The 26,653-nt window shown below is 33.9% G+C and overlaps 1 protein-coding gene across 1 annotated transcript in view; it reads left to right on the forward strand.

The window, feature by feature from the left end:
- Positions 1-26,653, forward strand: part of LOC150100059 (succinyl-CoA:acetate/propanoyl-CoA:succinate CoA transferase) — a 98,176-nt gene that overhangs the window by 20,471 nt on the left and 51,052 nt on the right. Inside the window, exons 2-4 of the mRNA XM_090402764.1 lie at positions 9,063-9,215; positions 19,336-19,575; positions 25,453-25,641. Of these exons, the coding sequence (XP_090258890.1) occupies positions 9,063-9,215; positions 19,336-19,575; positions 25,453-25,641 (582 nt within the window). The remainder of the gene's footprint in view (positions 1-9,062; positions 9,216-19,335; positions 19,576-25,452; positions 25,642-26,653) is intronic.

Here is a 26,653-nt window from a genome sequence, read left to right on the forward strand (position 1 = left end):
AACAAGAGGTTCTTGGCACCAATTTGATATTTTATAAATGCTTAAAATAAATTGGTGCTTCTGGCTACTAGAATTATTATCAGCTATAATTTAAAAGTAAAATCAGTTACTTTTTTCATACAATATTAATTACATCAGTCATAAAAGGCATATGACAAGGTGCCAAGAGAGAAGCTATTCTATAGGCTACAGTTATATGGTGTCAATGGGGCATTATATCAAGCAATACTTAGTCTTTATTTGAGTTGTAAGTCAGCAGTTAGAATTGAAGGAAGTACAGGAAGATGGTTTAATGTTAAATCTGGTGTGAGACAAGGATGTACATTATCCCCTCTGTTATTCATTATCTATATGGATCACATTATGAAGGAAAGTGGTATTAAACATGATATCAGAATTGGAGATGTTAATGTCAACTCTTTGCTTTATGCAGATGATGTTATACTTCTGAATAAATCCGCTACAAGTTTGCAAGATTCCCTGACTAAATTGAATAACTGTTGTAATAGATATGGTATGAAGGTTAGCATTAAAAAGACAAAGACAATGAAAATAGGTAGAATTGTTGAAAATGTCAACTGTGTTGTGAACGGGGAACCTGTGGAACAAGTAAAACATTTCAGCTACTTAGGCACAATTTTTACTGAAGATGGTAAATTAAATATGGAAATAGACAACAGAATCAACAAAGCTGGTATGGTTGGAAGTCAATTGAATAAATTCATATGGAATAAGAGAGAAATTAGTCGGAACACTAAATTAGCTATATGCAAGACAGTATTCAAACCAGTTTTAACTTATGGATCTGAGAGCTGGGTCAGAAGTAAAACACTTGACTAGAGACTGCAGATATGAGAGTCCTGAGAAAGGTTAGAGGTGTGAACAGATGGCATCATTGGCAATATCATATTAAAAAACGAGGATATTAGGAAAGAATTTGACGTTGTTGGCATCCAGAAATGCGTTAGCAGAGCTAATCTCAGGTGGTATGGTCACTTAAACAGAATGGGTGAGGAAAGATTAGCAAAACAAGTGTTCTCTGCCAGGTTGGCATGAAAACTACCCAGAGAAAGACCAAGATGTAGTTGGATTGATACAGTGCAATGTGCCTTAGACGATAGAAATATAAGATCTGATAATGATAATATTGGAGTCTTGACAAGTAGCAGACTGATTTGGCAGAAAATTGTAGATAGGAAGTTAATAATGATGTAAATTTTTCATTTAGTACTATCATATCCTGTACACCCCTTGATGGTATATGTTACCATCAAGGGGTGTACAGGAATTTGATGATGTATCATCCTCATCATCAAGGAATTTGATGATGAGGATGATATTCATTATAATATGATTCCTTCATACAAATAGCAGTTTTTCTCTCTCTCTCTCTCTCTCTCACATATGAAATCGCTAATTGTTGTCATGATCTGGTGCTGTGATTTTCACTGTTCATCTCACAGAATGCAAAAATATAATTTACAAACAAGTAATCTTTATTTATACAGGATGTCCCATAATTCTTAGTGCAGTTTTAAGCTTTAATAAGTCCAACATTATAAAAGTTACAGATTTATAGTATATACCGTATTTTTCTGTGTATAAGACGCCCCCATGTTATAAGACAAACCCTACTTTTTAGAACCCAAAATTAAGAAATTGATATTGTAAACATCTCCACTGTCTAATCATATTCAGTGGGAGGAGGTCCAAACTGTCTCTCTGAAGCTTTATTTCCATGTTCTTTTGCATAATTGATGACTTTTAACTTGAATTCTGAAGAATATGACAATAGTTTTTTATTTTCGGACATTTTTATGGGCTAGTGCTCAAAATATTGTTAATGCATTAACTTATCCCGCCAACGAGTTGCAGATGTATAAATGCTTTCAGAGTTCTGATTGGTTTATTCAGAATCAGTCATTAACAACATCAATCGACAGAGTTAGCAGAGGCTCGTGATTGGCGGAAGCCTGTTTGCAGAGACAAGGTATCAGCAGTTTCGGCACGGCAATCATGGGTCTCTCAACTGATTACCCCCTGCGTATAAAACGACCCCCAATGTTTGGTATAAAAATTTTAGAAAAAAGTATCATATTATACACAGAAAAATACGGTAATAGCTTAAAGAGTATGTAATTAAGTTTTATCTACGATTTGTTTCTTATTAGTGCTCAATATAACTGCCATATTGTACGATTCATGTAACTAGGAAATTTTCAAAGTTCCAGAAAATGTTTAGTAGTTGCTGAGCAGTGACTGCATTGATTGCGTTTGTAATTTTAGTCTTAAGGTCATCATGAGAAGCAGGTTTTGAAGCATACACGACTGTTTTGATGCGACCCCATAAGAAAAAGTCTAATGGAGTCAGGTCAGGTGACCGAGGTGGCCCCACAAGAGCACCTCCTCTACTAATCCACCTATCTGCGAAAGTGTCATCTAGAAACTTTCATACCTGTGTCACTTAGTGACAGGGTGCCTTATTCTGTTGGAAAATGGTTTTATTCATTTTTAATCTCTTTAATTTGGGAATAAAAAAATTCTGAAGCAATGCTAAATAAAATTCACTCCTGACAGTGGGCTCATCAAAAAAGAATGGCCCGATAATGTGACACTTCTAACCATGCACCATACATTAACTTTTGGTAAGTCTCTTTCATGTTGCCACATTTCCTGAGACTTCTCTGTACCCCACATGCGGCAATTGCGATGGTTAACGTTTCCACTTATGTGGAATGTTGCTTCATCTGAAAAAGTCAACACGTCCACATCTGTGTCTTCGATAGTTGACAGAAATCCAACCAAGATGATAATTCTCTTCTTGTAGCATTTGAACAGTTGTAATTTTGTAAGCATTTATGGAGTTGTCAGGTTAGAATTCTGTGCACTGTGGTTTTTGGTACATTTAACTCAGCAGCAGCACGTTGCACTGATTCCTTTGGACTCTTATCAAATGCCCTTTCGATTTCAACCATATTTGCTTCCCTTGATGAACACCTCCCTGATCTGGGCTTGTCATGAATTGATCCAGTTTCATTGAATTTTTTCATCCAGTTATTAATTAAATTTCTGCGGGGAGCCTCCTTGTTATAATGGGCAGAGAATTTTCTTCTTATTGCTGTTATAGACTTGAGTTGGGCAAGCCACAGGTTGCAGTTGACTTTTTCTTCAACATTTGCCATCTTCAATCACACCAGTCTAAAAAAAAAAAAGAAAAATGTAATGAAATAATAATATTCATGCATCAAAAATTCTAATAGTTATACTTTCAAATGATATTTATTGCAACTCTGTAACCGTGATACTTTTGAAGCAGTTAAAGATTAAAACTGCACTAAGAATTATGGGACACCCTATATAACAGTTTTATGAATGACTATAAATAATACTAGGAATTTTAAAAAAAAAATAAAAATAAAGAGAGGAATAAGATTGTGGAGCTATAATTGAAATATCAGAGTAGAATTTTTATAATCTCTTCTAGCTATTGAAATAGTTAACTGTAATTTGATTAATTTATAACTGTGAATAAAACCAGAATGCACCACATTGAGACAAAGCAGTAGGCACATAATACTCACTACCCCAACACCCATTTTCTTTTCTTCAGTGAAGGCTAAGATTACTTCTGTCAGATACAGGTATAACATTTTTTCTTCTGGAATATAATGTGAAAGGGGAGGAGAAAGTGTTTATGAAGGAATACTGTCTTGAAGGGCCAGACAGCAGAAAGGATATCAGGCTGCTAATTTGTATCCATAATATTTAATGCAATTAGCTAATTTTTATCCATAATTTTTAATCTTGTTTATGAACCTTTCACATGTATTAGGTTATATGTTCATATTTTCCCTTATTAACAGAACTTCTAGACATTTTCTTTTTATCTTTTTTTATTTGTTATTCATGTATTATAGTTCTTCTCTTCATTTATTAACAATATGTCAGTTTACTTGTTCTCTTTTTACTTTGTTTTGTCATTTTAATTTTTCTTTAAACAAACACTTATTTAGAAGAAATAAATAAATGCAAATATGATTAGTATAAAAAATACTTTTAATTTTGACCGTTTTTGTCAGTTCTTGGCCTGGTTAGCCAATTAGTTTACTCCAACCGACAAGCTGTGAATTCGAATCTCGGCATTAGTATTTGCAAATGTCCTTAGATGGGAGATGAATTTCATTTCCCATTGCAAGACCACTGCTCCACTTGCTAAAGTTCTGTGTTTGGTCTCTAGAGCAGAATTTCTAGATTATATATATATATATATATATATATATATATGCATCCAGAAGTCAGACTGTGATCTTGTAGCTTGATGAAGAGGTCTGCATTCCAAACCCAGTTGAATGCCTAAGAAATATATATATGTGTGTGTGTTAAAGATACCAAGCTATTTTAAACCTGGTTTTACTCCATTTCCCAAGTAAGCAAACAGACAAACAAGTCAAGTTTGCACCTGCAAGTGTTGCAAGGCTAGCTGACCCTGCACGTAGTGCAAGACCAAGGCAACTCATGGTAAAAGTAGAATAAGCTCTGATCATTAATCTTAATATTTACCCATAATGCAAAGCACATCTCCTGGAGGAGATGTACGATGCTTTGTATTAAAGGCAAGGGGCCACTACCCAGACCAGTTTCGACCTTTATTGAGGTCTCATCAGTGGGAGCCAGGCTAGAAATACCAAGATTTTAGTAATACAGAGCTTATAAGTATTTTACCAGAACAAGTTACCATAAGGTGTTTTAACCTTATTAAATAAAAATCTCAGGAGGAGATATAAATGTAGAAAGTATTTTACCTTGGGTATAATAAATGATAAAGATACCAAGCTATTTTAAACCTGGTTCTACATTTATATCTCCTGAGATTTTTATTTAATAATTAAAACACCTTATGGTAACTTGTTCCATAAGTTACCAAAACGTAGACATTCTTGGCATATTCCCAAGATTTCTCAAAGACTTGCCTTAAAGTGAAGATTTGGTCAGTTGTGCTTCTACCAGGATGAAAGCCACATTGTTCTTCCTGGAACTTTGACTCAACTATGCTCCTGCACCATCTTTCCAAGCACCTAGGTCATACATACTTTCCCAGGCAGGCTGAGTGGAGAGATGCCATGATAGTTACTGCAATCCTTCTGGTCTCCCTTCACTATATAGCCTCACTCTGAAGATACTTTACCCTTTTTCTTAACTAAAATCAATAGTGCTCACTCCCATATCTTTACCATGGAGATAGAAAAGGATAAAAATATTAGCCTTCTTGCACAGACTACTTTTGTAGTCAGTACATCAGAAGTTAATCATAAACCTACCTTTTTTGGCTGTTATACACAGCAAGATTCAGCACATCATCCATAGGTTGGCAAATAAAGTTCATTGTTCGCTCCAATGAACTTTAATAAAGTTCGTTGGAGCAAACAGAGTGGTTTCTTTCCTCAGGAGATTGATTAATTCTTGACTTTATATAATTTAGTGTCCCACATTTTTTTCCTGTCAACAAACTCTTCTTTGTTACATTCCATCAAGAATAAATTGTCTTTTTCTATATCCTCCCAGGAGTTAACTAAATTTCTTGTGATTGCCATTCTTTTCACTTTGGACAATCAGGACATTCTGTTGAGAAAAGACTACAGTAACACTAATCTTATATCATCTATAATAAACCTGAGAAGCCTCGTCTAGCACAGCATGGAGTTTACTAACCACAGAATCTTCTGGTCTGAAACTCATCTATCAAATTTGAGCATTTGTTCAGAGTGCCCAAATTTTGGCACTCTGAACAAATGAAAATAAGTCTTATTTTCATTAGTTTCATGCAGTATCACATCTTGCAGTCCTACTGTACATGCTACCATGTGGCTTGTATCTTTTGAAATTCATTGTTGCTATTCTGTCTTGTTGAATTATGTGTTCACTGACAGTAATCTGTTATTTTCAGATCAAAATATTTGATTTAATATAAAGTATTATTAAAGTAGTGTCTGTGTTTCAGTAAGGGTGTAACAGTCACTCTTGGAAAAATAATGAACAATACCATACGAAACAGATCACATGTAACAATGTGGTGGAACATGAGATTTCATTCAGTGATGCAAACCTAGGAAATAGCAGGATTTTTTAAAGAAAAAAAAGAGTGGAAAAAAAGTCAGATGATGTCATATCAAAACTGTCTGTGATTGATTTCATTTTCTGTTAAGCAAAAATCTTTTTACTTAAGAAATAAAGTCAGATTGTTGATATATTAATCCTGCAACAGGATACAGAACTTATATCACTTTGGTGCAATATTCAGAAAAGAGATTATGAAAGGAGATGGGACCTATTGATGTTTCTTTTCAATTCTTTCTTTCTCCCACCCCTCCTTTCTTTCTTTTTAACTGCTAGAAGGTTGTAATTCTTTGGAAACACTATAAGAAAAGCTGTTTCTAAAAAAAAAATAAATAATAAAAATAGATGGAATAGAGTGGTAGAAATAGAATTTGTATTTTAAAAAAAAAAGTGACTGGATTGTGCTTGTGAGAGCAGGATTGATAATTAACTGGAATGCCCTTGTTTGGATAACAGCAAGAATTTGGATAGATTTTGGTTCAAAGGAATGCACTGTTGTCAGCATGAATGTATGTATGTATGATTTGAAGTCAGTGGAAAGTGATTAATGCATCACTACATAAGTACTGGAATTAATAAAATGGAAGTTTTCTTCTTCTGACATCCAGTTTTAGGTACAGAGAATTTTTGGTAAATCAGAGGAATTGATTGCCACGTGGATCTGATCTCACAAAATTTATTAAGTTTTAATGATATGCTTCAAAGAGCAGCCATTCTCTAATATCTTCTGTCAGATGACTGGTTGAGTACCCTATGAACAAATTTTTGCTATCTGGCTCTATCTCTGGCCATTTTTGTCATCTCTCTCTGAAGCTCAATACTTGTGACTTTTCCTTTAAAGACTGTAACCAAGTTCTTTTTGATATTACTCGATTGTCTTCCTCTAGTGTCTATTTGGTACTATTTGATAATCTCTGAGAGGACATTCTATGGCATCATCATAATTATTGTTTAAGAATTATATCTATGATATGTTTTCTATGGTTTAATTTATGTGTTCTAACCAGTGAGTTTTAATTAATTTTGGATGCTCTGATTTTCTGTATTTTTTTCTGATTCAGTCTCTATCTCTCAGCTCTGTATGCTACTGTAGGTATAATAATGAGTTTATAGTTTGAAGCTTTTTTTTAAATACAGGTAGTCCTCGACTTACGACGATTCGCACTTACGATGGGCAAAATTATTATTATTAAAAATTCACTAATTTAACTTTGTCGCCAGAAATTATTATTATTAAAAATTCTCATTTAACTTTGCCACCAGCATATACATACATACAGTATATCACATTGCTTTTGTATACACATTGCAGCGTCGCCGTTAGTCGACAAGCAAAAACAGTGCTCCTATTAAGCAAAACATATCACCATATTTGAACTGCAACATTGCTGAAGCTATCAACCAATTGTTCCAAAAGTCAACTACTTGCTTTTAAAAAAACATTGAGTATTTCTTATTGTTGCAGTGGCCCGTACATAAGCACTGCGACACTGCAGCACCCCCAAGGAAAAAATGAAAAAAATTAAATTTTGTTTGTGTTTATAAATAATAATGCTTACAACATTATATAAATGCAGTACAACATGTTAAAGGTTACAGTTTATGTTTTGACATTGATTGAATAGTTAATAATTGGAATTGTTCAATTAACGCTTTAGATTATGAAACAAATGCACTGCGATCTAACGCCGATATTCGTTTGCTCTTGTCATTGCACATTACATCATTCCCAACTGTAACTGCTCAAACAGCAGTGTATTTTTAGTATGCTTACGTGACTTATTTCTGTGAGATATGAAACATTTATTATTGGCACGTGTTTGTGGTGAACTATTTTTTTGTAAATCTTATTTTATTTTGTTAAAATAACATATAATTATTTATTTATTATAGCTATAAGGCTGAATTATGACGAGTGTCACTGTTGAAAATATGAAAAGAATTATATTTTTTCAATTATCGTTACATGAAACAAATGCACTGCTATCTAACGCAGATATTCATTTGCACTTGTCATTGCTATGGATATGAAACTGATTATTGGTGTTTGTTCATGGTGAGGATGAAATGCTTTTAATAAAGCAATATTTAATATGTAAATTTATTTATTAATAAATTCGTTACTGATTAGGAAAAAAGTTTTTTTTAGTATATGCAGCACCCCCACTGATTTTGACGGTTAATAAAACACTTACAAAATACATGCCTGAACATTCTTCATCTGCTAAATAACAATCCCATATGTAAATGAAATTGCTATGGAATTTGCTCATATCCATAATGAATTTAGTTATTCCTCTTCCTTGTCTTCAGTATTGAAACTTGCATCTTTCTTTTTGTCTACAAAATGTAAAATTCATCCATTTAGTGTCTTCCAGAAATTTGCAGAACACTTACACAAGCAGATCAAATTATTTGAACAGAAAGAGCATTCTTCTGAGAAATTGCAAAGTTATTTAAAGAGTCTTGCAATTCTTACATCAAACAACTTAAATAAAGATGATTTATTTCCACCTCTTATTTGCAAAGCAGTCATTTGTAAAATGAACATTTAATTGTTTTTGTACAGCAGTCTTGTTATTTACTGAGTTTATCAAATGATGCCTCACCTATTCCAGTATACTGAATTGATCTTTAATTCATGTTGTCATCTGACAAAGGCTAGTTAATATGCTAGTAAAATATTAGCTGTAATAAAAATGGCTTAGTGTTATTGTTCATCTTATCTTAATTTATTTAAAAAAAGTTCATATCTCAAAGATAGTCTGAAAAGCGGGGTACATTTAGAATATAGTCAGATTGTGAATATAAGTGAATTTATTAAAATATGGTTTTTGCTGTTTTGCTAAAAAGTTTCTCTAACATTTGAGATTGTTATTTTAGTTTTTCTAATGTGTAAGAAGTTGTAAAAATTAACTAATATTTTGCTTTTTGTTTGTTCTCGCTAGGAGACACTGTGTATGTTCAAGGAGCAGCTGCCACTCCTAGGGTGCTAGTACCAGCTATGGTTGAGCATGGAAAAAAAGCTGGATTGAAAGATGTCACAGTATGCCATATTCATACAGAAGGTGCTGCTGAATACAACAAGCCTGAATACCAAGGTAGGTAGCCATATTTAGCTTTTAGGATATATTCAGTATGGAGTGTTGAATTTCTTTTATTATTGAGTTTTATTAAACAATTTTAGCTTTTGAAAATTGACAAAAAGTGAAATATTAATGGCAGAGTAAAAAAAATAAAAAAGAATGAAAATAAACATCACCTCTGTTTCCTATACTACACAGACACATTTCATAGGCTACTATTTATTTCCATCCAGTTTATATCATTCTGTGGTTGTTATGAAACCTTGAGTTAATCTAGACATCTAAAATTTTAATAGCTTGACAAATTATAGTATTAAGCTTATGACTTATTTTAGTCTCACACCACTTCTTTAATGCCATTCCTCTTGTAACTTGGGTTGTCAGAGTTCTGCATGGTTTGTCAAGTGAGTAAGACAAATGGAGTGTACTGTTATCTACAAAGCTGTGGATAGGATTGATGGTGATTGACAGTAGGTCAATTACGTACAGGAGCGTAAGTAATAGGACAGAGCCTTGAGGCACTTCTGCATTGGTGGTGAAACTTGAAGAGAGGGAGCCATCTACCATGACTCACAGAGAATGACCAGAGCGAAACCTAGCTACCCAATTACAGAGGGTGGTAGAGAGACCAAAGGATGGCAATTTGTTTAGCAGGTCTCCATGCCAGACATAGTCCTAAGTTCTGGAAATGTCAAGAGCAACAACACAGGGTTCTCCAAACCTTTCCATGGCATGTGCCCATTGGTGGGTGATGTAAGCTGAGAGGTCAGCTGTGTACCTTGAAGGGTGGAATCCATACTGGTAGTCACTGATTAATTGGTGGACCTCTAAGTAGTGGAGAAGTTGGCTATTGATGACTTTCTCCATTATTCTGGAGAGGACAGAGGTGATGGCAATTGGCTGGTAGTTTAACAGTAGATGTCTACCTCCCCTTTTTTGGAATAGGCTAGATGTGAGATTGCTCCCATGCATTGGGATAAATACTAGCTATATATAGTAGATTGTAGAGATGATTCAAGACAGGTGTTATCTCTGGAGAACAATTGAAGATATGCCATCAGGACCAAAAGACTTTTTAGTGTCCAAGTAATTTAGTAGTTTTCTGATTTTTTTTTTTTTTTTTTTGTCAAAAAAAAAAAACTACAGGAGGCATACAGTACTAAGATTCCAGTATGGCAAGAGGTAATTTTCTTGCAGGAGTTTGAGGAAAAGAGTGATGCCAGGAGGTCAACCTTATCTTTGGGTGAAGTAACAGTGGTACCATCAGGATGAGAGAGAACGAGAGAGAGAGAGAGAGGTAGAAGTGCAAGTGAGCAGAACTTGTGTCACACAGCCTTGGAAAGGGACCAGAAGACACAGCTTCCATTTGGACAGGAGGAAAGTTTTCGGTTGTTGGCCTTCATAAAATATGATTTGAATCTACTGATGACTATTTTGCATTTGTTGCTTGCTTTGGTATAGACAGAGATTGAGGCTGGAATGTGGGATGAAGGCCTGCATGCCAGTGAGGATATTTTCTGTGATTTGTTCAGGGGCAGATGTTGGGGTTGGATGAGTGGAAGCAGTAGTCATACTAAGGAAAAGAGTAGAAATTCTGGAGGTCTTATCCTAATTGGCACCTTTGTAGTGCCTGAGGATGTAAGCTCGGGAGTAGTTTGAGGAAGGCTGTTCTGTGAGAGAGAAGACTTGCAGATTATTGTCTGAGAGTTTCCAAGAGGAGAGGTGACTTGGTGGTGTATCTGGAAGAAGAACTGATGAAAAAGAGATCCAGAGTTGGAGAGTGAAGAGAGTTATCAAGAATTCAAAGAGGTAGATATACGATTTGCATTAGGTTATTACATATAGCAGAGACTTCTGCTTCTCATCCAGCTTAATCAGTAGTGTTGGAAAAGGGAAGCCAGTTAGAATTGTGGACATTGAGGTTGCTTAAAGATGACCTCACTATTTGGATAGCTTGATTACAGATGGTTGAGTTTCATGAAAAAGATAAGTTTGTTTCAAGATCTTTTACATAGTTCTAATTTTTATAATTTCTTCATTATCATAATCAAAATCCTGACATGTACTCTCAGGGGTGTACAGGATATTATGAGAATACTACATGAAAGAGTTAGAAATTACAAGAAATTATGGGAATTTAGTAATAATCTAATATATAATTTCATTTTCTATTCTCTGATATCCAGTTTATTATGTTAATAGTTGGTTATATATAAAGATTAAGTTAACTATATTTATTTATATTTTTTTAATTTTGTTTATTTGTTGGTTAGGATATTTTACACTGATTTCCATAAATTAAGAAACAAAGAGAAAAATCACAAGAACTCGCAGTGGGGAGGAGGAACATGAAATTCAAGTGCATCATGAAAAAGTGACGCTTAGTCTGGTTATTATATACAAGTGAAGGGTGCTGTCAGCAGTATATGCAAGTGAGCCACTGCACGAATGCACGCACTTTGAAGTATTTTCCATTTCGTGTCTGGAGCGAGAATAAGACATTTTATGATAGCAAAAATTCTTGGTTATGACAGCAAGATGTCATTTAACCAATGAATTCAGGTGGCGTGCCATGATAAGAGGCTAGCCAAAGTCAAGCGGAGGTATCCAGATATTGCATATGAGTTGTTCCATGGTTTACATGGAACAACTCATATGCAACAAATTCCAACAATTGGAATTGGTTGCATATTTTGACAATTCCAACAATCACAAACAGCATCCAGACAAGTCCTTCACTTATCTCTTGAATGCTGTTTGTGGAGTTACAGTGAAGGAAGGCCATGGGCTACAACTGCACTGGGTGACTAATATCTACAGTTATCTGCTTGCTGAAACAGGAGTGCTGTCCCAAATCAGTAAATCTGACCTCATGTTGGCTATAGAAACATTGGTATCTGTTTTTACTGGGTGCAGAAGGCTTCATGAAGGTGGTCTGTATGCTAGGCAACTGGTAGTCAGCATCTTCCTATCCCCACACCACAGGAGAGAACATTTGAAATGAGCCAGGCTCCACGTGAACTGGATCCAAGACCAAGGGGATCAGTATTGTTTACAGACAAGTCCTGATATGCTCTATAAAGCAATACCAGGCATGCTCTGATTTGGAGAGAAAACCATTGATATGTTATCATCTCTCTGATATCTGTGAAAGGGACACTTATGGTAATGGTTTGGAGAGGAATCTTGTTAGATAGCCCACTGACATTTATGTGCCTCATAGTGGAATGCAAAACTTATAGAGATCCTGGACTCTTGTGTTCATCCATAAGCAGGGCAATAGGAGAGACATTTATTCTACAAGACAGTAATGCTCATCCTCATTGAGCAAAGCTCATGGACCAGTATTTTCAGATAGGGACTGTTGTACATATGGATTGACCTGCCAGTTCTCCTGACCTTAATTCTATTGAGCATGTAATGAATGCTCTAGGTAAACATTTTGCTGCTCTCAACTCCCCTTCTTCTCCTCCCCAAAATCTTGAGGGACTTAGCTTTGCAGCAGTAATAGTTATTGCCAACTGAGCTCCTGAGACACCATTATAAGTAGTATTAAACATCATGGTGCATGTTGTATTTCTGTTAGGGGTGACTACTGTCTTGTGTACCCATTTATCACTGAATTAAACCTTTATTTACAATTTTTGGAGTGTTTCTTTCAAATCTCATATCATACTGCTTTTCATAGAACTGCATAAAAATTCATTATACAGTTTTTGAGTTATTGTGATTTTTCTCTTTATTCCTTAATTTATAGAAACCAGTGTAGATTCATACCCAAGATGGTACATCAACTTTCAAATCAACATGTAAATTCCAAAGAATGAAACTCAGCTATAAAGAAATTAAAAATATTTACTGTAAAGAAACATGCAAGTACAATAGGGAGAGAGAGAATAAATTAACATTTTCAATTGTGTATGTTAAGTTATTCCCTCCCCCTTTCTCTCTTTCTCTCCCCCCCTCAGGAGATCTGACAAATCATATTCTCTGTAGAATTACAATTAGAATATATAATTTCTAATATTTTATCTATATCTGACTTTTAAGTTATTCAATACCAGACATATGGCCATACTAAAGCTTACACAAAGTGAGTTTAGAGGGGTAAGTATGTTAAGTTATTGCCCCCCTCCTTCCCCCCCCCCCTCAGGAGATCTGACAAATCATATTCTCTGTAGAATTACAATTAGAATATATAATTTCTAATATTTTATCTATATCTGACTTTTAAATTATTCAATACCATACTTTAGTATGGTCATATGGCCATACTAAAGCTTACATAACGTGAGTTTAGAGGGGGGGGGTTACCTTATCTCGTTCGCATTAATGTTGTCTCACAATTCAATTAATTTTTGAGGGTTGACATCAGTTAATATACCAAAAAAGAAAGGTGGTAGGGGGAATCAGCTAAAAGTTGCATAGTTTTTTATTTTTGCCAGATAGAGAACTTCCTTTACAGTTATTATTTTAATCATTATCTTTTTTTTTAACTCATTCAGTCTATCTTACCTCTCAAATTCTTTAGATCATAGGAATTGGGTGACAGTAAAAGTACATTTACTGGAGCATTTCTAAAGGCAAAATTCCAAGAATTTTATTGTAGATTTGGTCTCTCTTTATGAAATATATCCCCCTTTTTTCCAATTGCTTTTGAACATATAACACTCTCATTGATATTATTATAACATTATCATTACATAACACCTATTCAATATTATTTTCACAGTTCTTCCTTGGAAAGTAGATAAAGGTTGATATAAAATATTATCTGATATCTGCTTCTCTCTCTCTCTCTCTCTCTCACACACACACACTCTCTCTCTCCTGTTTCCAGCTATAGTTGTTTCAAAACTCCAGTGATAATGTGACTGTCATTAAGACAGCAATTACAGTGATTTAGGAAAAGCTATTTAACTTAACAAAACATTACACAAACATAGCATTTGAACATAACCCCTGCAAGATTACAATATTAAGGTATGCAAGTTGACTAAAATTTGTTTCCTTTTGTATCATCGCTATTCATCAAGATGGCAGTTTTGGTAATACTGGGCATACAATTGTATTAAGAAATGCAAACAAATCAGTTTATAAAAAATGTTTCATCATATAAAAAAAAAACAATGAAAATTTAGGCAATTTACACTCAGTATGTATAATATGTAAAAATTGAACATAAGTTTATGTGAGATATTTTATAACCTTTTTTAGGCTGTCATCCACTACTTTGTTTATTATATTGTCTGTATTCTATCATTATATTTCAGTATTTTCATTCTCTTCTTTTCTTTAGCATAGTTTTCTGATGTGTTCCTAATGGAGCAATTTTATCTTAAATATATTTTTCTGTTTTTTTTTTTTTCTTTATACCAAGCTATTTTGGAAAGTACCAATATGTTAACAATAACTGCATCTAAATATAAACCACTGAACTTTGACATGTTTTTATTTTCTATTATGTAATCAGGAATAGAATTAAGTCTTCTTGCTTCCTCGGTGTATATAGGAATTTTCTATTTTCATATAATTATTATTATTTACCTTTATATATTATGAAATCCACATACATAGGGTTGGAAAATCTGTGCACACCTGTGGGCAAGAGGTTAAGGTCTAGTGGCAACATTTTTTTTTTCCTTGAAGAAAATAAAAGACAGATCTGAAAAAGTCATCAAAATAAAACAGTTGATTAATTTGGAAGTGCAATCATTTGAATGAAATGAATGGTTGTGTTGCATACTTGATAACACTAAGTTGCTTCTTTAAGTGCCAAGTGTTTATTTTATCATTAGATATTTCTAAAGCATGAATATCGATATAGAAACATTTTCTTAAACATTATTTCATGTCACTACCTAATTTAGAACAATAGAAAAACAATAGCAAGGCTTATTTTGTGATAGAGTTATCCTATTTAGATCTGATTAGACCAAAATTAGATCTGATTGATACAAAATTTTTTAATTTATAGCAGAACTTGATTGAGCCAAAACATACAATAAGAGAAAGGTGTTCACAATGACGTTCAATTGTGTTAGCATAAATATGTATCAAGTAACCAAAAAGGTTCATGCGGTTTTTCAGTTCTGCAGCTGTTTAATAAAAATTAAACAACTGCAGAAATTTTCATAAAATGTTTTATTCATTAAAATGAGCACCTTCACAATCTACAACTCTTTCCCAACAAGATACAAGTTGGTAAATTTTGCTTTTATAAAACATTTTGTCTTTAGAAGTAATAAACCTAGCAACCTCTGCTTCAATCTCTGTTTTATTGCAGAACTATTTTGCATGTGATTGTCTAGCACCAAAAAAAAAAAAAGTAATAATCACTTGGAGAAATGTCAGGAGAATATGAAGGATGAGGAAGTATCTCCCATCCTAAAGCACAAATCTTCTCATGGGTAAGTTGTGCAGTATGAGGCTTTGCATTGCCCTGTAAGAATAGCAGTTTCTTCTGATTAAATAGTCCTGGCTGTTTCTGAAGTAACGCATTCTGCACACGCTCTAGTTGCTTCAAGTAGATCTTGGCCATAATTGTTTGGCCTGCAGTGATAAAGTTGTGGTGAACAATACTTGCTCCAGTCTACCACACATAAAGCATAGTCTTCTGGGGATGAAGTGTGCAGTACTGGATCATTTGGTGACAACCAATGATTAAGTTCGCTTCCTGTTAGAGTAAAAGATCCTTTTTTTCATCACAAGCGAGCAAGTAATCCAAAAATGGCTCGTTTTTATGACGTGAAGAACAAATTGATAGCCTTTGAAGTTTATTGTCATCTGATAATGCATGTGGGACCCATTTGCTTAGCTTCCATGATTTTTCCAATTGATTCAAGTGTAAACGAATTGTTTCACCACTGACATTATTAAACATTTGTTGATAGTTCTTGACGTGTTAATGTAGAATTATTTTCAACAGCAGCATGTAATTCTTCATTATCAATAATGGAGGGTCTTCCTGAACGTGGTGCATCTTCAAGTGATTCATCACCAGAAACAAATTTTTTAAACCATTTCCGTGCAGTATGTTCTGCTACTGCATCTTTTCCAAATGCCACACATCTTATGGAACATTTTTGAAGCCTTCAAATTGAGTTTAAATTTGTAAAGCAAACAAACCCAAATTACACCACATTCAAATGACATTTTAAAAGGGTTCACAGTCACAGAAAAGCATACACACCAAATTAGAATGCACTGATTGACCGACACGTATCTGCTTTATGATGCACATAAAAAATTGCTCTTCAAATCACTACAAAATAAAACAAGTCATTGCAGTGAACTCTACTGAAAACTGCACAAACTTTTTTGGTTTACCTGATATGTTCAATAGCCAAAAATGAAAGATAAAACATTAAAATATATGAACTGGTAAACAAAGAAGATGAGTCAAATGAATATAGAGCATAAAAGATTTAAAAACTAAGATTTGCAGCCTGGTTGGCCAAGTAGTTAGCACATTTGCTCTCCAGCCAAAAGGCTGTGGGTTCGAATCCTGCCATGGGCATAGATGTTTGTGATTGTCTCTGTAAATACTAGTGGTGGTGGTGATAGCAGTAGATGGTGTTGTGTAGTTGCAGTCAGTTGGCAGATTGAGTGGTTGAGACAGAGTTGTAGAGCAGGTTCCCTCTCTCGATGAGTCTTTAGACTCCCTGGAGTTGTCAGAATAATAATAATAAAAAAAAACTAAATATTAAGGAATAAAAAAGTAACAAAAAATTGGTAATGTATATATTGTTTATCATCTGATATGATGATATCAGTGATGAAGCACTGGCATCAGCTTCTTTTTATGTTTGTAAATGCTAATTGCTGCTATTTGCAATACAAAAATTAAATGAACATTTCTAGCATTTAACAATTTTATCCGTTAATGAGATTCTGGTGTCAGTTGTCCTGCTTGTTTGGCCATAGTAAGATAGCTTACAAAATGGTAAAATGCAGAACACGTGTACTTGGCAGATTCGAACCTGCAGCTTGTTAGCTGGAGGGTAAATATGCTAACCACCTGGCCAAACAGGCCTTTATTTATCATTATTTTTTTATATATCTGACCCACATGCGTAAAATCACAAGACCTATAGCACACTAGTGCCGTCTGTGGACAAAAGAAATATAGAAAGGAGGAGGAGTCTGTTCACATTTTGCTTGAACAGCTGAGGGTTGTAATCTTTAGGAAAGGCAGAGTAGGGGAGACTGTTCCAAAGGACAGAAATAGATGGAATAAAAGAGGAGGCAGTGAAGTTGGTTTGGTGAGTTTTAAGGTGGACTGTAAAAGGGTGTTGGGTTAGCTGTGATTCTTGTTTTAATGATTTTGGAGGAGAGTGGAGGAATAATAGTGGCCAGTTTGGCAGAGCACTGTCCATGAAAGTATCTGTAGAAGAGGCACAAGGCAGAAACTGAATGTCTGTGAATGAGAGTGGAGTGGTTGTGACAGAGGGATCATTAATTAGCTATATTGTCCTCTTCTGGATAGAATCAAGCAATATTCCATCACTGCAAATATTGGAAATAATAATTAAATCTGTTTACTTATTATATCATCTACATTGTCATTTCCTTCCTTCCTTCCTAAAACATCAAGATAAATGACAATCAACATACAGTATAGCCTTGAACAACAGACTTGCTATATTAATTTCATAAAGCATAATTACTGCATCTACATGAAATGTAATCTTTACTTCCTATCATAAAAGGATATTTTTGAGTATTCAAGAGATGACACTTGCGAAAGGGAAAGAGCAGAGAGAAGAGGGAGTTTTTGCCAACCCATAATAGTGAACACAAGAAATTGAAATTATGACTTAATTCTTTCCTAATTGGAACTTTATTTTACAGGTACAGTACATTTACACTTAGCAGCTTCGAAAGCTGCTAAGTGTATAAAAGTACTAACAAGAATTGCATAACAGTTCTTGCTAGTACTTTTATAGTTTTACTGGTACTTTTATTTTAAAGTTTAGAAAGAATTGCACTGAAACTTAGTTTTGGTTTGTAATTAAGTTATCATTGCCATAGCCTAAGTGAGGTTCTTGTCATGTGAACTCATTTTCATTGTTATTTATAAGATCTGTTGTAAATGTTCAGATATAGTTCAAATTGAGGTATATGATCTAGTGGTCTGTGGTTCTTTTTCATGACAGCTTCCTTGAATGGGAAGCCACACTTTGAGAGAGAGGAGGGATGGGGGAGACTTGAAACACATTGAATTATGCCATGCTAACTTTGTGTAAGAAACCCCTTGTAACAAGGGGTTTCTTATACACTTAAATCAAATGTCTAGGTGTTTACAAGAAAAATGTCAATGTCAAATTCCTTATTTTGAGTCAATAGACCATTCCTTGAAAGGAAGAAGAGGGAACACTTCATATTGAATATGAAAGTAAATAAATATCAAACTAAGAATCCCAAAGCTTGGAATTTAGCTCCTGTGCCATTCATTTGATTGAAAATACAAACATTCCTCTAAGGACACTGCCTTTATGACAAACAGTTACAGAACATTGAGCTATGGCTGTATATGGATGCTATCAGTTGGCCTTATAAAAGGCAGTGAACACGAGTTCGCACAGCAGTACATCATTAACTTGTAGTTAAGAATGCTAAAGTAGAGGCTGCAGGACAATGTCTGACATAACAAACTATTACAATTGTAAATATCTGTTTGAAGAGATTCTATTAATTTGTTTAGTTTGTTATAGATTAGTTATTATAATCCATATAATTCACATTTCTAAGGTTGCTGTCAAAATGTAGAAGCACCTATAAGGATTAAAATTGTTTGTAATAAAAAATGAAATAAATAAAAAGTGGTGGCAAAAAAAAAAGGGGGTGGATGGGAAAAGGTACAAGTGATTCTTTACAGTACACAGTCATATGACTTGCTGGAGCAAACAGCATTCAAAACAGTCATATGATATGTTAAATATGTTAAACAATTTTATGAAAAATTGTATTACAAATATAAAAATTAATTACAAATATATTTTTAGATATAGATGTTCATTCAAATATACATATGATGTGTGTGGTTCAATGTAACATTAACTATTGAAATTAGTATGTAGTTATATATATAATCTGTTTAAAATTAACATTTATCAACATTACTTTTATGTAGGTATCTTCCGAAGCAACTCATTTTTTGTTGGAGCAAATTGTCGTGAACCAATTAATTCTGGGCGAGCAGATTTTGTACCCATATTCCTTAGTGAAATTCCTCTTCTGTTTCATCGGAAAATTGTACCACTTGACGTTGCTTTACTTCAGGTAACACCGCCAGATGAACATGGATTTTGCAGTTTGGGAACCAGTGTTGACTGTGCTCGAGCTGCTGCACAACATTCAAAACACATGATAGGTAAGCATCTGCTGAATAGGTAATGAAAAAAATATATATATATTACTTTAATGCAGATGCCCTTATTAAATAAAGATTTTTTTGAAATTAAAAATATACACCCACATGGTTCCTTAAGGGTCAAAGCCAGATGACTGGGAGGAGATGTCACCTTTCAGGAATGCAGAGAACCAACTGGGATTTCTGACCTAATGTCCAATCCTCACCTTCACATGTACATCCCATTAGCTGGTATCTGCTAGGTATTGAACAAATGAGGATAGGCTGGCAATTTGGGACTTAACCAACACGTAATTGTACTCTCTATTGGCATAAACCACAGCTGCATATGATGGTACACATGAGATTTCTTGGTTGCCCAGTTAAACAAGATCCCCTATTGTTCTCATCAGGGAACCAGGACAAACAATGAAAAGTCAGCTACTGGAACAAGCTCCACTCAACATCTAGAAGAAGAATAAACCCAAAGTCAGATGAACTGAAGATAGAAACCAACCATCAGTATAATGAGTATTAATGAAAAGGAAATCAAACTTGCAGAAGAATTGGAAAAGTACCACGTGGACATAATTGGCATTACTGAGACAAAGAAGACAAAAACAAGTACAATCTTACTAATTAATAAGTATGGAATATTATATTCAGAAAATAATGATGAAGGAAAGGATGGAGTAGCGATAACATTCAACATCAAACATTAAGATAAACTTCTTGATTGGAAGGAAGTGTCATGTAGAGTGATGTGATGTGGACACAACTGAAAATGGGGAAATGGACAATGAAACTTATTTATGCCTATGGTCCCACAAAAGGATCTAAGGAAGAAGTGGAAGAATTTTTCAAGTCATTAGGTAGTTGCTAGTAGCTAGGTAGGTAGCTTGGTCCACCTTTGCTACGAGTTGCCTGGTGTTGTACTACCTTACCCCAGTCCTGAAGATATTTTCAGGGGAAAACTTTGTTTGCGCACACTTGGATAAAGGATTAAATTAAATTTATTATAATTAAAATTTGAGCAGCTTTTACAGGTAAACTGTAGACTTGACTATATAAACATTATTGAAGAAAATTTAAAGCAGTTTAAAAACAAAAACCAAACTTTGGAGTCTCAGTGGCAAACTCTTTCACTTTAAGACAAATAGTTGAAAAATCATGGGAATATGACAAGGATCTGTAGTTTTGTAGATCTGTAAAAGGCATATTACAAAGTATGCAGAGAAAAGTTTCAAAACACTATAATTATATGGGGTAAATGAAACATTTTACAGATCAATACATAGTTTATATTTAAATTGTACATTAGCAGTTAGAAGATGGTTTAATGTAAAATCATGGGTAAGACAAGGATGATAGAAAGTGGCATAGGCCTGATATTACGATTGGAGATATGAAACTTTGCTCTTTGCTTTATTTAGATGATGTGGTACTTCTAAATGCATCTCTTGCAAGTGTCCAGGATTCTCTGACTACATTGAATAACAACTGTAACAAATTTGGCAATAAAAAAGACCAAAACTATGAAATAAGCAGAAACATCGAACACATCAACTGCATTCCAAATGGAGAGCTTATATAACAAGTAAAATATTTCAACTATTTAGGCACAGTTTTTAGTGAAGATGGCAAGTTAAATCTGGAAATATACAACAGAATAAGCAAAGCTGGTATGGTGGGCAGCCAGCTGAATAAATTTATATGGAATAAGAGAGAAATTAGCCAAAACAACTAGCAGTTTATAGGAATGTGTCCAAACCATTTTTAAGTTATGGATCTGAGAGTGGGGGTTAGAAATAAAGCACTTGATCAAAGACTAGAGCATAGATATGAGGGTTCTGAGAAAAATTAGAGAAGTGAACAGATGGTCAATGGCAGAATCATATTAAAAAGGAACTTTACATTATTAGCATTCGAGAATGGGTAAGCAAAACTAATCTAAGGTGTATGGCCACTTAAATACAATAGATGAGCAAAGATTTGCAAAACAGGTGTTTGATTCCAAGATGGCAGGAAAGAGATCCAGAGGAGCAAGATCTTGGTGAATTGATTCATTCAAAAGTATCTTAGAAGCACAAAATGTTAAATATGAGAATATTGGAATGATGGTAAGTAATAGACTAATTTGGAAGAAATTTGTGGATAGGAGGTTAATAATGATATAAACTTAATCCTGTAGTGCTCTTATAGTAGCCTGAACATCCTTCAGGGTACAAATGCACACAAACAGAATTTATAAAGGTAATAAATAGTCATCATCAAATTCCTGACATGTACCCTCAAAGGGTGTACAGGATATGATAGTACTACATGAAAAACTTACATCATTACTAACTTCCTATCTACAATTTTCCTCCAAATCAATCTATAACCTGTCAAGATTCCAATATTATCAGATCTTATATTTCTTTCTTCGAAGGCACTTTTTACTGTATCAATCCACATATATCTTGGTCTTCCTCTGGGTCTTTTTCCTGCTAACCTGGCAAAGAACACTTGTTTTGTTAATCTTTCCTCTCCCATTCTGTTTAAGTGACCATACCACTGGAGATTAGCTCTGCTAATACATTCCTGGATGCTGATAATGTCAAGTTCTTTCCTAATATCCTCGTTTTTAATATGATATTGCCATTGATGCCATCTGTTCATGCCCCTAATTTTTCTCAGGACTCTCATATCTGTGGTCGCTAGTCTTTGGTCAGTGTTTTATTCTAACCTGGCTCTCAGATCCATAGGTTAAAATTGGTTTGAACACTGTCTTGTATACAGCCAATTTAGTGTTTTGAATAATTTCTCTCTTATTCCATATAAATTTATTCAGTTGACTTCTTACCATACCAGCTTTGTTGATTCTGTTGTCTATTTTCATATTTAATTCACCATCTTCACTAAAAATCGTGCCTAGGTAACTGAAATGTTTTACTTGTTCCACAGGTTCTCCATTCACAACACAGTTGACATTTTCAATGATTCTGCCTATTTTCATTGTTTTTGTCTTTTTAATGCTGACCTTCATACCATATCTATTACAACAGTTATTCAATTTAGTCAGGGAATATTGTAGACTTGTAGCAGATTTATTTAGAATTATAACATCATCATCAGCATAAAGCAAAGAGCTGACATTAATATCTCCAGTTTTGATATCATGTTTAATTCCACTTTCCTTCATAATGTGATATATATAGATAATGAATAACAGAGGGAATAATGTACATTATTCCCTCCACCAGATTTAACATTATACCATCTTGTTGTATTGTTGATATAATGCCCCATCGACACCATATAATGGTAGCATTTTGAATAGCTTCTCTCCTGGCACTTTGTCATATGCCTTTACTATATCTACAAAATTTAAATACAGATCTTTGTTATATTCCCGTGGCCTGGTTGGCTGAATGGACAGCATATCTGCTCTCCAAAAAGGCTGCGGGTTCAAATTCCGCTGTGGGCATGGATGTTTGTGATTGTCTGTGGAAATATCAGTGGTGGTCGGCAGTAGATGGTATTGGTGTAGTTGCAGTCAGTTGCTGATTGAATGGTGGAGACTGAGTTGTAGAGCAGTTCCCTCCCTCAATGAGTCCTTGAATTTCCTGGAGGGTCAAATAATAATAAAAATAATATTAATTTGTCGTAATGAAAATCTGTTTTGGCAGCCTCTATTTGGTCTGAATCCACCTTGTTCTTCACCAAGCTTTTCTTCCACAATCCTTCTCAACTGTTTCTCAAGTATATTTGCGTAAATCTTACCAGGAACACTCAGTAGAGAAATACCTCTGTAATTCTCACATTCAGTTTTATTTTCCTTTATATATATGGGTATTATGAGAGCTTTACTCCAATCATCTGGAATTCGTCCCTCTGTCCATCATTTACAGTAGCTGTACAGCACAGCTACTGTAAGACTTTTTTATATTCTCCAGTGAATTTATGCACATTTTATTTTTATGTCGAAACATTATGCTTATAATGATTAACTCATGTCCCAATGAGGGAATCTAGTAGGTATATGCAGTAATTATTTGCCCTGAACGTTTTCCAAATTTTCCTCAAAACATTTTCTATTCTAGAATTCATTTCCTAATTTTTTTTTTGTCAGCTGTCCTCTCTCTCTAATGACCACAAAAATCTACTCTTCTTGCCTTCTCCTTTTCCATTTTCCTATTTTGAAGCTTGTCCACATAACTCACCACCATTCAAGAAATTTATCTTCGTGTTTAGTGTTAATTTTCCCCTCCTTTTCATATAATACTTATTATTTAGGAGGATTTCGTCCATTATATATCTTAGTTCCTCTCTAAACTCCACTTTTGTTCCATTAATGCCTCTTACACCAGTGATGCCTGTCTTCAGTTTTGTTGAGAATTATTTTAGTAGCTTACTGGTTTGCTTTCACTGTTCACTTTGGTTCCGTAACAAATAGAGCAGAGGCCTTGTATAATCTGGCATTTTAAGATGTCAACATTACTGAGAGAGAGAAAGATGAGTTTACTTAGCCTACCACTTGTTTTTGAAGTTTTCTTTTGATTGACAGTTTATTTTTTGTTGTTGTTAGGCATATTCATTTGGCCAAATGTGCTAAGCTCTTTCCTCCATTTTTGGATTTCATTCCATGATGATTATGCCCCTACAGTATACGAGATAATATCCAGTATATATGTATTTATATATGGAAGTTGCATGGTATGGTAATGAAAAACATGAGTTTGAACACTATAGTGCCCATGGAACAAGGGGAAATGCTCAAGTTCCAGATATCTGTGTACATTCTAAATAACCATTCATATTTACGAATTTAGGAATACAAAACACACGTGTTGAAGTGATTATTTTACTTATTATTAATAAAATAACTCTTGACGTTTAGACCCCTGTATTCAAGTCATCATCAAAAAGATACATGTGTATAGGAAACCAAGCTACATGCTCTTGCACTCTATAAAGATAAATTAAATCTATGCTGTTAATTAATCTTTTTGTTAGCCTGACCTCTGGTGATTAAAAAATAAATAAATAATAATAATAAAAATTAATAAATAAAAACTACAATAAAATCTGCTAAAGTCCTCCTGTACTAAGATTCTTCTGCACTTGTACAGTTCAAGCTGCTCTTGAATGTTAAAAAAAAAAAAAAAAAAAAAAAAAAAAATTCAACAAGTCTTCTTGTATTGGGATTTTTCCTTGGCTTGTTCTGGTTGCTATAAAGGTTGCAAAAGGTTCTCCACATTCTTGGAATGGTTAGGCCATTTTTGTTCAGATTTGGATTATGTTTGAGCATTTCATATGCTTCTTTAAATTTCCTCTCGAACCAGGTTTTGGTGCAGTGTAGGGACTTGGTAGCTTTCCAATCAGTTCTGTGGTATGTTTGGAGCGTGGTCAGAAAGGCCAATTTTTCCCAAATGGAGGTATTTATTGTTTTTTTATTTAATCGTAGTATAACAATCTGAACTGTACAAATCCAGAAGAATCTTAGTACAGGAGGACTTTATCAGAGTTTATTGTAGTTTTTTTTTATTTAATTAATTTTTTTATATATATATATATATATATATATATCACTAGAGGTCAGGCTAACAAAAAGATTAATTAACAGCATAGATTTAATTTACCTTTATAGAGTGCAAGAGCATGTAGCTTGGTTTCCTATACACATGTATCTTTCTGATGATGACCTCAATACAGGGGTTGAAACGTCAAGTGTTATTTTATTAATAATAAGTAAAATAATCATTTCAATACGTGTGTTTTGTGTCCCTAAATTTGTAAATATGAATGCTGATCACCGTGTAACCTTAAAAGAAAGAGTTTAAATAACCATGTGTACAGATTTTATTTTGTAGAATTATCTACTAAGTATAGCATAATTTTTGTTTACTTAACTAGGACAAGTCAATCCTCGTCTTCCTCGTACTTTTGGAGATGGATTAATTCATATGTCTCACTTTGATTATCTGGTGGATGGGAAGGTGGAACTACCAGAACTAAAGCCAGAACCGCTGACTGATGTAGAAATTAAAATTGGCAAATTGATTGCTGAGAATTTGGTAGATAACGGAGCCACTCTTCAAATGGGTATGTTAATTTTAATTAATTTATGTGAAATATATAATTTTTTTAAAATTTTATATTAAAATACAAGATATGTTAATCTATTAATGGACTTCATGTAAGTGCTGTTATATAGAATGTTTATTGTATTGAGCATGCATCTGAACAATTGTTATAACCAAGAGTATGTTTGACAGCAGTACAGTTTACATCACTATTACAAACTCTCTCTCACTATAACATACTACTGAAAAGTCTCAGCCAAAGTTTTTTTATAGGTTCAATGATATGCTAAAAGGAAATTTGCTATAACAAACTATAGCAAATTTCCTTGCATCCCTATAAGTATATTATAGTGAAAGTAGAGTGTTGATTGCATGGATACTTTGCAGTCTTATAAGAAATAACTACAAATAATTGACAGAGTAAAATTAAAATGTTTATGTCATAGGACATAAACATTTTAATTTTACAGTCAATAATTTACATATGCTTCATATGTAAAGTATACATTATTCATTATGTGTTTTAACAATTAATTTCATTTCTTGATTTAATTATGGACTGGGGGAAAGGATGGCATTATAGCATGCAGTACATAGATAATTTCTTGAATGGAAGGCAATTTCAAAATGCAGAATTGAACAGTGAGAACCACAGCGTAAGATGATGGTACAACATCATAGAATTTCATGGCGGCTGGGGTATTGCCTGTTTAAACAAGGCCACGGTTGTTTTCGTGAAGGAACCAGGGTGAACAGTGAAAAGTCAGCTACTGGAACAAATCTTGAAACACATCCCAACTGAACATCACCAGAGTTCAAGATCAGTACTATCAACATAAGAAACCTGAATGGCAAAAAAATTTAACTAGCAGAAGAATTGGATAAGTACCAGATAGACATAATAGGGATAACTAATCTTTCTCAGCAGTAAATACAAAATGTTATATTCAGGCAATAACAATCAGGAAAAAGGTGTAGCAATAGTATTCAACACTAAATTCAAGACTAATCTTCTTGAATGGCAGGCAATA

The sequence above is a fragment of the Typopeltis vanoorti genome, chromosome 13, assembly GCF_054136105.1.
Source record: "Typopeltis vanoorti isolate ZY-2024b chromosome 13, IOZ_Tvanoo_1.0, whole genome shotgun sequence".
Lineage (NCBI taxonomy): Eukaryota > Metazoa > Arthropoda > Arachnida > Uropygi > Thelyphonidae > Typopeltis > Typopeltis vanoorti.